Consider the following 12,367-nt stretch of genomic DNA (forward strand, 5'->3'; position numbering starts at 1 on the left):
TTTGGGAAGAATTAAATAATGGATATGTGCAATACATATTCATTCTAGCTATTAAATGTTAAAAGCGCTTGCCATAGGTGATGGTGAACGCATAGTTAAAAATGCAACAACACAAGGCAACACAACAAATTTGTGTCAGCAGCAATAAACATTTTTTATGAAGCCGCAGTATTGGGAAACTACCATTTGCAGCGATGTAAAGATTTAGTAATTATTAATTTTATGTGATTTTTTTTATTGATAGGCAAGCAAGTGCCATTTATCATATTGCATATCACAATATTGATCTCAGATTTTTTTTTTTCCGAATTGTGCAGCCCTGAAATAAGAAACCAAAAACTTTGCAGTTGCCCCCTAGTGGCTTGCTGCAGTACAGGTAATGTGAGTCTGAATATTAATCTTGGAAGGAAAAGTAATATGTCATATAATAATATATTTCTCAACATAAAATGCAATGAATATTGTATTTGAGAAGAGAATCTGGCCCTCACAGTCTGCCTAGAAAAACAATTTGGCCTTTGGGCAAATGTAGTTGACGACCCTGATGGAAGGGTCTAAAATTTGATGAAAGGTCTTGTAAAATGTATTAAAAAGTCTGGCTTCCTTAAACCTACAGAACCTGTGAAAGGATCAGTTCTATTAGATTTGTCACAATATTGACAATGTTTATCTGATGATTCCATGAGTATTATTATTGCAGTATTATACAAATTATTACTCTATTAGTCTTTGTTTTATGTCTAGAATTTGGTGGTATAATCCATAAGAATGCTTTTGGAGTGATAATATACCAAATAAATTATTAGGAAGGTGAGAAAAAGATGATGTATGTGTGATTTATGCTCTTTGCTGTGAAAGGGTGTTGGCCCAATGTATAACACTCATTTTTCATTTTTTCATTTGCCAGCGCTTCCTGTAGCCCCATTAAAAATTTCCAGTGCAAACACTGAACATCTGTAAAGGACCTAAGACATAAAGTCTGTTCATCAATTCTATAGTAGAGACTGATGTATCATTTGTGAGCATTTTTATATGACTTTACATCAGGCTGGACATTTGTTAATATTGGCACTTGGCTCAAATTTTCATTCAGTCACTCGCACACAAATACCTTGTTGCATCTAGATATTTGCCATTATTTCAAATTATTATTGGACTGGCCCGTAAATATATTTCATTCACTACATATTTTATTTCTGAGCACAAACCACATCTCTACTATTGATTTGCATGGTGTTACTGCTCCAGGGTTAGCTTAGTGGTTTTGTGCAGTGTAGGTGGGGATTGTGGGAGATTGCTTCCCATCCATGCATTGGTGTGTGTGTGTGTGTGTCTGTGAGAGAGAGTGTGCGTGCGGTTGGTATGTATTTTTGTTTGTTGGTGCTTTCCTCTGAGCTTGCTAAGTAAACATGGCCATCTGTCAATCATGTGGAAAAGCAGGGCTTTGTGAACAGTGCGGTAATAAGGCGCGTGAAGCGTTGGGTATAGCGGAGGGGGTGAGATCCGCTTAACTACACACACACAGAGTGCAGCCGCATATTTCTGTTTAATTATTTACAGTGCGCTGAGTATGTGCTTAGAAAGCACACGTGGTGCATATAAGATATGGTAGACAGGCTTACCTGCACTGGCATTGTACACACACTGCGTTTTTTACACACATGTTGAAGGCTCTTATCTTTCTATAAGTGCAGGCTACCAGGAGAGGTAGTGCTTGTAGATTCCTGATTATTTAGCGACAGGGATCAAGAATTATATATTGGCACTTATTCCAAAATATATGACAGAATAATCATGCTTAGTTTTCTAGATTCAGTGTTTAACTGTGGCTAAGCTTGAGTGTTTTGGGGATAAAGCATTTAAATATTTGTGACCTAGCATTTACAGAGTATTGTGAAATTGTTTCTTTAAATCTGAGAAAAGTCCACAAAATCAAATATGCATTTTACAGTATCGAATACAATTTTTGCAATAATGATTAAGCAAGGTAAGCAAGGTCCAACATTTTTGTCCATTCTCTTTCTTTGTTGCATACCTGCATTACTGCCAGTTTGGAGTGACTTAGCACAGTGTCACATAAATGTAAGATAAATGTAACATTTGAACCATTGAGGAGGGAGAATGGGTCTTTGCTTATATGTGCGACTCATATGAATGTACACATTACTGAATTGGTCCTGTTAGGGTGTGTGTAATTTTTTTCTGTGCTCTGTTACATTTGTGAAATTTGTGTCTGATATCATTCACTTACATTTAAATTTACATTCATGGTAATTGGCAGACGCCCTTATCTAGAGCGACACACAACGTGAGTCATCTGTAAGGATTAGCCTGAAACCAATTGGTAGCAATTAAACCTGAAACATTAAACAGATTTAATGGTTATTCAGATAGAAGAATATTAAATGTAACCATTAAGCCTCCGTCAACTCCTCTAACTTGGAACCTGGAGATGCAGTTTGCTTATGTTCAGAGTTATGCACACACACTCCCACATACACACAACCATATCAGGCCCTTAGTTTACTGTGTAAGTGTCAGCAGGGATCTCTGTGTGAGCACCGTGGTTATGATGATGAAATGCTTTTGCAATAACTCAGGAGTTGCTATTGTGCACCAGCAGGTGTTTCATGCTGGTTTGGTTGTTGAGAGGTCACCTGAGAAGGTTCATTGTGCCTATTGATGTTTGTATGTGTTGGTGTGTGTGTGTGTTTGCAAGCAAGCTAGTAAATTGTATGCACACATTTTATTTCTCTTACTGGCTGCTCTCCAGTCGTCTCATCCATTTGCAGCAACAGGTTAGCCCGAGGCCAGTGGATCGCGTTGACCCGTGAAGAAAACCCATACTTTATGTGGTATAGCTGATGTTCGGCTGATGTTGCCGATGTGAAGAGGACCAGGCTCGGGGCGATGTTCTGTCTGAGAGGTCTTGTGTTGCCAGGATTCAGGCTCTGATGAGGGCCGCAATCCGAAGGCAGCAGCTGAGACTGCCTCAGGGAGTCAACAGCCTGAACTGTTGTCTGTTCTCTTTGTGATATGTTTAGGACATTTTGAAGCATTGAGTGTGTTATTGGTGGTGGTTTTAGAGAGTACTCGAGTCTAGGGGAATGAGGATCCCCCCCGCTACAACGAACATCCCCCCGTTCCATTCCGTGTGCTATTTTAACAATGAATGCATAGGTCTATTGAGTAAAATTTGTTACATACTCCAGGCACACATTGTAATTCTCATGCTGAAAAATTATTTGTAGGCTAATATACAGCAGCACTGAATATTTCTCAGACTGTGGCACAGTCGCTATGAAACAAGTCCCAGCGCCTGTCTCTTACCAGCCAATCAAAAAAAGGAAAAGGCCTAGACAATAACCAATCAGAAAATAGCAGTATTGTATTCAAATATAATCAGAAATATCAGGACACCCTTTTTATAAGACCACCATCATGCTACCAAAGGTGTAATCTGTGGAAATAGCAATAACAACACAGCTAATGATGCAGTCATTTGTTTGCAGTCAAGCTTACGATAACGTTACTAGTGAGGTTCAAGGCAGGTAGGCTAAAGTAAACGTCGCTAACATTAACATCATTAATCCTACTGAGGAGGAACCAGATAGTGTTCTGTAGCAGAGATACTTTGACTGCAGCCATGAGAGTAGGCTTCAATCAAAGTGCAGCACACACACTGATATTCGAGTGAAAGTTCATTTTGAGTAAATCTGAATATCTGACACGACATCCACACCATGCATGTCGTTTTAGGATAGTAGAATATATTAATCATGTTTTTGCTTAAACAACCATAAAAATGGTACACGGTTGGTCTCCCATCATGTGCACTGTCATCGGCACATAATATGTCTGGTAAACTGATTTGCTTTTACAACTCGACTACTGGTTTTAGGAAGTGGTGAAAGGAGAGGCACACTGAAACAGGGACGGGACAAAATAGCCCTGGGAAGAGAGAAATGTTGCTGATCCTCATAGTCCAGAGTGCAGGCATTGCTCACATAGCTAAGCGAGAGAAGAGCCCTCCCTGCGCCCTACCTACTGCCAGCACTCTGACTGACAGAGCAGGTTTCTGTGAGTGACCAGGTATGCATGTGTATGTGTGTGTCTGTGTGTTTGTGTGAACTTTTGAAGATGAAACCATAAGCTATATGTGCCTGTCATAACTATTTATTCCTCCTTGCCTATCCTAACCTTATACAGTAGGGAAGTAAAGGTTATGCAGTGTAAAGATACCTAATAAAAACAGACAAACAAAACAAAAAAGAACATAGCCATTTAGTACATAAAAAAGTACAAAACCAAATAAGAATGTTTAGCAATGCTGATTATAATGATATCTGTAATTAATTAGTAACCGTAAGCTTTGTTTTTCTGCCAAATAAATCTGCATGCATACATGGTTAGAAGAGGTATGGTCATACTGGCAGCCCCGGTATCTACTACTGTAGCAATAAATACTGCTGTTGCTTTAGTCACAACCCAGCTTCAACTCTGATTGAGGTATCATATAGCTTATGAACTGCCTCAATGGTACGCACATTTGGTAGGGGTCGGCAAAACAGCCACTTATTTTGGTGAATCAAGAGGCCTTCCTACTACCCACTGTCCAGTTTCAGTACAAATTACTATTGAATGTGTTAGGGCTCTGTTCTCAACAAATAGTTTAGATCGCAAAGATTCCTTGTGTGGATGGGTTGGGGTGAATGCTGCCAGAACGCCTTTTTACTAGCACAAATATGTGTGTAGAAGCCGATGGCGTGACGAATATTTAATCGCCCAGACAAGTACTAAAACCCGACCAGACATGTTCAGGGAAAAGAGGAGATCTAGTCACCATAAATTAGCAGCGCTATGCTAACTTACTTATCAACATATGCAAATCATTAAATATTTCAAACAACTGTTTACTTACCACAAGAGCCTTCAGATTTTGAAATGCGACTCTAATTGAAGAAACTTAACAGCTCGGGTGTGGGTGGCTAAGCGGGGTAGTGGACATATACTCAAATATTTTTTATTCACTTAAATACACTTATATAATAAGGCCAGTGTTTCATGAACAACATATTTTGAACATTTTGCGGAAATGTGTTGATATGTGTGTACAACTACCATCGTTGTTGTTTTTGTTTCAGTTCGTGGAAGAGTAGTACATATACACCCGGCATTTGTATGGACCTGCTTCTCACTACTTCCCTACACTACAGCAGTTGAGCCAGTCTCCAAACAGAAAGGCCATTCATTCTCTCTGTGCACTATGATGGGATGGACTGTCTTCAGTTGTCCCTGAGTGCAGGGGAGGCAGCATGAGAAAGTAAGACGTGTTGGTTGCAACGCACAGACCAACAAAGCCATGTCAGAGACTGGCTGTCTGAAAGCTTCAGTGTGACACGTTCATACCCTTTCCTTGCCAGAAAGACAAAACCCCCTTCACCGTGTAGGTCTGACATGTGAATGGTCAACCTGATGGCAGCTAGCCCAATTGTGATTCATTTTTCCCCCTCTGCACTGGTAATTTGTAGAAATATTCTGTCAATTCCTATTTTAATCAGCTTCAGAGAGAATTTTTGATTACTTGAAAGGTTTGTTTCTTTTTGGCCTCAAATCACAAATCTGACATATGGTTTCATAAATAATAATATACTGCACAATTTAACATTTTATGAAATGTTTTTTTTATGAAACCTTGATCTTTCCTAATTGATCGTTTTCACTTCACCTGCTGCTAAGATTGTGTTTTAGAGCACACACGTTAAACTCGGCCACATCCCACAAAATCACTTTTATATAGATAGACTTTGACTTTGCAGCATGAAAACAGAATTTTGACCTGCTTTTGACCTTTGTCATTGACATGGAAACTGCTCCTGTACAGATTCAGCTTCAGAGTAAAGATCATGTTTGGCAAGGCAACTGAAGCACAGCATTATGGGATCTGTAGTTTGTGTGCTTTGAGTGCTTCATATTGCTGTGCCAAATTAATAGACCTATATAAAATGATCTTGCAGGATGTGTCCCACAGGCTGTGAGTTTGACTGGTTTAAAGGATGTCATGTCCTCGTCTCGGGGTGGAGACCCTATGTGACCAGGATGGGTTCGAGAAAGGGGTAGTGGGACACATGAGGGCTAACAATCTGTAAAAAAGTGTGTTTATTTACAGTGAAGCTATCTACAAGTACCAATTATACATTCACCACAAATAAACACACAATATGGAGGCCTAACAAAGGTAGGGAGGTATTAGGGGACATCAAACAAGAAACAGGCAACAAATCTTACACACAGAGCATGAGATATATCTCATACACACCTCTTGAGCATAAACCAAGGTCTCTTTTTATGTGTTGTGCCAGCCGATCGGTCAGCGGTAGGTGGAGCCGGTAGGCATGGACATCCTTCCACAGCAGCCTAAAAGAGATAAATGCACTGTCCCTGTAACTACTGATTGTAAGTCGTTCTGGATAAGGGTGTATGATAAATGCTGTAAATGTAAAAAATACAAACACACATGGCCTACAACCCGACAACACCGGGACGTAACACGGGTAATGATGCTGTTTAGGCCTAGAAAACAGAACCTGACAGATCACAGATCTCTTTTTGTAGTGTTTAGAAATGTGTCTGAGTATACATCAGTATTTCTTAACGTTACAGCAGACATTCAGGCTTCATACATTTTTTGTCACTTCTGACACAATACTTTGATTAAGCATGTTAGATGCAGTTTCTTATGGTCTGCATAGAAAAGAGTTTTAGACTTGTGGGCTATGGCACATTGAAGGTGTTGGGCACCACTGACCACCTCAACACAGAGTCATGTTTTACCCACCTCGTTTAAATGTTGAAATGTTAAGTTAATTATCAAATGAATGAACACAGTTGTGCGTTTCTTTTTTTTTTGTTGTTGCTAAAGCTGGATTGAATCACGGCCCATCTGCCCCTCACTTTCTGTTGAAAAAAATACTCATACATTTGATCATCCCCAATCAATGAATTCGTATAAAACCATTAAATCGGCATTAAAGTAAAAATACTGACCAGTGATTTTAATTTTGCAGTGAAGTAACATTAAAAGCTGGCAACAGCAGCATTTGTCACAAGGTAGGTAGCAAGTGACAAGATGAGTGGCATAGTTTAGGGTCTTGAACCAGTGATGAGTCATGGTTGCCCAAGGTTCAGTAATACATGTAGGAGTGAAGCCTATCCTGTCTGATCCTATACCGCATACAAATTAATTTTTTTAGTCTGCTGTCAGGAACATGAGCACTCTGCTATTATTGTTAGATCTATTAGACAGGCCAAGGAACAAATACTAATGAGAGCTGAGTCTCATATTTTCACATGGACCGAGCAATTGTAGTAGAGCAAGGAAACAGTGGTCCTTTTATGTGTCTTGATTTGTACATGGATTTCACGACCCATTTACATTTATTTTATTCCTTAATTCCAGAGCCGGCCTACTTGGAGGAACAATGACTTAGGAGCTTTGCTTCTGCACCCAATGGTGACAGTATAAACAGGGTTTCACATTTGGTTGGACTGTTAGTTTGCATGTCACAGGATCAACGGCAGTGAAGCCCAGTCTGGTTGCATCTTACAGAAGAGCTGCTGTAGCTTTGCTCAACACTGGGCATGACAGAAGGGTGACAGAAAATGCAGTGTGTCACAGCTTGAATGTGGGTGTTTACCTGCTGACCAATCAGTGTGACAATGCTGAATCTTGTCCTTTGCAGAAGGAACATACACAGAAACGTATTTTAGGAATGAGTGGAAGCGGTGGTAGCAGATGCACTATGGGTAGCATGCTCCAGGCGATGTTCTGTTGGGAAACCTTGGGTCCTGGTGGATGTTACTTTGAATACCACAAAGATTTATTTGAGGCAAGAATCATTCTTTCAGTTGAATAATGTACCCTGAGCCTCTGTAAAGTGTGAAAGAATGGGAACATTGCAACAGGGCAATGAGTTCTAGATGTTAACATGTACTTAAAAATTCCCCAGTTCTTAATTGAATATCTGTGAAAGTAATTTCCATGGATTTCAATTCTAAGCCAGAAACCCAATATTACTCAGGAGGTTTCAATATTAAATCTGATTGGTATATATGATTTAAAAGGAGCCAGCAACTCTTTTATTCTATACCACTCACATTTCACCATCATAGCCAAAGTTGTGAATTAGAATAATATTCTTCTTTGACCCAATCTCCCCTTCGGCAGATGGTATAGAAGTCTGCACACCAGAACCAACTGACACAGAAGCTGCTTCTTCTCCCACAACATCATCCTCATATACAGCAAACTTATTAAACCATGTTCCATATCCAGTATTACTTGGTCTACACTCCATACTTGCACTGTTCTTATTGCATTTCATGTGTATAGTCTATATTTTGTGCATGTCTATAAATAATATCCTGGTTTTATATATTGTATATATTATATTGTATTGTACTGTGTTGCTTGACAGACATCAACGGCCAGACCCAGATTCATTTGGTTTGTGCTAACATATTTAGCCAATAAGCATGATTCTGATTCTAATTCTGATTTTGATAAAGGCTGTTACCAGTACAAAAGTTGCTGTTGATTAAACCACACATACTGCCATTCACAATAACATTAATTTCCCTTTCCCTTTCATAATGTAAACAGATCTGCCTTTGTTTCCCAATAAATTCATCATTCATCATAAATTTCCAATCCCATTGGCAGAGACTCCAACCATGTAGGTGTTTTGTTGGCAGAGAATGTGGTTCAGGTGAGAAAGTCAGACAGAAAAAGATAGATCACCAGCAAGTGGCAGGTTGTCCTGCTGTTTCTTCACACCCAAGGCAGGTAGCTAATTGCCTGCCTTCAGGCAGGTATCTGAAGCAGCATAAGCAGCCACGGGTGGGATTTGAACCTGTGATCCTGTGAACTGTCAGGTCTTTGTGTGAAACCTGCTTCTGTGCTGTTAAGGTGGGACATGATGGGTCTGTCCCAGAGCCCATGAGAATAGAGTTGAATAAATTGAATTGAGACATCAAAACATTAATGGTAAATAACTAATTTATCCTTGAAAAAAAAAACATGAAATGTGTTTGAACAGAATAAATTACAAAATGATTAAGTCACAATAATTTGCTAATGCACCAGATATTCAATGAGTCTGAAGAAGATGAGTTTTATTTCTTCTTTAATCATTCCAAGTGTTTTCTGATATACTAAGATCATTGAAAAGTTTCAATCACTGAAACTTTTAAAGAGAGGTTCATTAGTGAACACAACATTCTTTGGAACTCAAGACTATTTGCAACATTTGCTGTATTTTCTGCATAAAGCTTAATTTATACATATATTCTATTTAACAGCCAGCTACAGTATTAATTAGAAACATTAAAATGTTTTGACAGTCATTTCTATAAAAATTTAGTTTGAATTTTTAAAGTTAGTACCAATTTTGATAGTGCCAAATTTAATCTCTCAAATCGGCACTGAGCACAGTGCTAGCAGTTCCATACAAAACCTTATCTTACACTAGTGAACAAGGATCCTGTTTAGTGTGTAGCACTGCACTTCCAAAAAGAGTGGCCATTGGGGTTACCCATTGTTTCAAACTAAATGTTATTAATGAACGATTACTAAAATTATTTCATATTTTCACAGCATGGCAATGATGCAGACTTTGATATCTTTCCCTTGTGAACATGCATTGAAAGTCTGCTATTGAATCAACTTTTCATTGGCTTTGTTGCTCACAGAGCAGTTTCCTGTGCAGTGACCATTAGTCCATTTTACACTGACACTGAGTGGAATAAAACAATTCCAATTCCATAATTGCTTTATAACCATAACTCTGACTTTCCCTCTCTCTCTCAGAAATGACTCAGTTGGAAGACCCACGTAAGGAATGGCGTGGTGAGCAAGAGCGGATGCTGAAGGAATATCTGAGCGTGGCTCAGGACGCGCTCTCTGCCCAGAAGGAGCTCTGCCAGGTCAAAGAGCAGAGGCTAGCTCTCGCCCTCGACCAGTACGTCCGCCTTAACGACGCCTACAAGGAGACGTCCGGCTCGCGCACCAGCTGTGAGTGCACACAGATATAACTTTTTCCCTACAGAACTCTTTTGAAAATGCGTGTAGTTTGACATCTTGAGTAGGAGGACTGAAGTACTGCAATTTTGTCATCTCTTCATGTACACAGATACTAATTAAACATGTCTCTCATCTGTCCACCAAAACATGAGATGAATGCAGCACATATATCCATTGTTCCAGATGTCCAGTGAAATTAGACAGTAGTAGTTGGGATCCGGATTGGATGCTGCGCCCTATCACGCCACCATCTTTGTTAATGAGTGCTCTTTCGATGGTGATTTACATAACCATCCCTGGTTCTTGAGGGCACTCACATTTTTTGGTTCAAGCCCTCTACTCATTAACACAAAGTTCTTGAGTCAGGATTTTCATTTTTGTCCTCTATCAGCAGGAATACCTGGACACCATGTCCTGCATCCTTGGAAAAACCACCACCTAGTGGAGAATCAGAGGTTGTCCTGAATTTCTTTTAAGTACATTGCTCTTTGTTTCACAGTGTTCTCAGGATCCTCTTCAAGTACAAAGTATGACCCTGACATATTAAAGGCTGAGATCTCCACCACCAAAGTCAGGGTAAGAAATGAATGAAAATGTTCTTCTGCTTGGTCTTCTACTGTTGTGTCTTTGCAAATGAGTGGCACTTGCTTAACAAAGAGCTTGTTATTTTTAAAAAGGACTGCATGTGGTTTTTCTCACTCTCCTCCTCACAGGTCAATAAGCTGAAGAGAGAACTGTCGCAGATGAAGCAGGAGCTCCTCTATAAAGAGCAGGGCTATGAAACTCTGCAGCAGTAAGTGTTCTTTTGTTGTTTCTAACACACGTGCACACAGAGATTGACCTTGTGATGTTTTTTTTTTCATTATTCTGTCTGACTGGCCTGTACCTGGGCTTTTAACAGGATGTTAACAAGTTCATTTAAATACACATATCTTACTTATCTTACTTGGATTGCTCAATTGTTATTATTACACTAAGTACAGAAAGGAAAGTAAGGGAAGGGGTTAGAAACCCACGTTTTGTGTGAGGATATATGCGCTTTGTTCCATGTTGCCTATGCTGTATTGGGTATTGATCAGGACTGCTATATTTCATCATACATTTACAGAGAGCTGGCATTGCAGCCTCATAATAACTATATCTTCTAAAATCTGGGAGAAGGGAGGTGAAATTGGAATGTGAATAAGGAATGTGATACAGGTTTCTAAGAACTGTTGCACTCTGCTGTTGCACATTACAGAGTTCTTTTTCTTTAAAAAATCTGCTGCAGACAGTTATATTTTATGGCTGCATAATGTATCATGTCCACATGACATACATAGTCAGTGAGCATTACAACAGGGCCGTGTATTTAACAAGAAATTGTTTCAAACATGAACGCACCAAAAAATAATAGGTTTGATCGGTTTTAAATGCTTCAAATGAATATGAAGGGAGAAAGTACTCACATCGATATAATTTTTCTGTGTTCTGTGTTAATTGGAATTGCAAATACATCACAAGGCTTGTTAGGTGCTTAATGTGACACATTAACGTTTTTACCTTCACATCCTGTCAGTTGAATTGAAAGTGAATATTATTTGGTAGAATAGTACAACTCTCAGTTGCTGTTGATTAAATCTTACAAAGAAATGTTCACTGTATTACTCTGAGATTAAACATAGTTAATTCAGCAAACATTATGTGTATTATGTCAAAGGCATCCTTTTCAGCTCACAGCTTTGAAGAAATCCCATAATTCTGTAAACCGTAGTTACTAGTTACTAAACCGTAGTTACGGTTACTAAACTGAATTTCTTGCAGGATTGACCAAAAAATGTCTGGAGACCAGAGTGGCTATCGTCTCAAAGAGGCCAAGGCCATTGTGAGTGAACTCAAGTCCTTGCGCAAAGCCATCATCTCAGGGGAAAAGGAGAAACAGGACCTCATGCAGGTGTGTGTGTGTGTGTGTGTGTGTGTGTCGAAATGTGTGCATGTGTGTGTTTTGGGTGCTTCTGCTTACTTACCATTTATCTGTGCAGTAAACAGTGTGCAGCCGTGTGAATTCCCCTTATTCTCACGCAGTGTTTGGCCAAGCTGAAGGAACGGTTCTATGCCGGCCAGAATATGGGGCAGTCAGAACCCGACCTACGGAACAACACAGGTTCTGACCCCTCCCTCTTCAGACAGACGCTGGATGCTGGTTCACAAACGGACATATCTGGAGAGGTCAGTTGGGGTCATTTTGAATCAGGGGTCGAACAGGAGTAGACCACACAGTTAAGAGATGTGAGGGTTCAGGTTTTA

General features: G+C 39.5%; 1 protein-coding gene across 1 annotated transcript in view; it reads left to right on the plus strand.

Moving 5' to 3' along the window:
• LOC114787546 (protein WWC2-like) overlaps positions 1 to 12,367 on the plus strand; it is a 56,255-nt gene that overhangs the window by 16,335 nt on the left and 27,553 nt on the right. The window contains exons 3-7 of the mRNA XM_028975164.1: positions 9,869 to 10,072; positions 10,581 to 10,657; positions 10,795 to 10,874; positions 11,885 to 12,014; positions 12,146 to 12,289. Coding sequence (XP_028830997.1) covers positions 9,869 to 10,072; positions 10,581 to 10,657; positions 10,795 to 10,874; positions 11,885 to 12,014; positions 12,146 to 12,289 — 635 coding nt within the window. The remainder of the gene's footprint in view (positions 1 to 9,868; positions 10,073 to 10,580; positions 10,658 to 10,794; positions 10,875 to 11,884; positions 12,015 to 12,145; positions 12,290 to 12,367) is intronic.

This window comes from Denticeps clupeoides, chromosome 4 (assembly GCF_900700375.1).
Source record: "Denticeps clupeoides chromosome 4, fDenClu1.1, whole genome shotgun sequence".
Classification (NCBI taxonomy): Eukaryota; Metazoa; Chordata; class Actinopteri; order Clupeiformes; family Denticipitidae; genus Denticeps; species Denticeps clupeoides.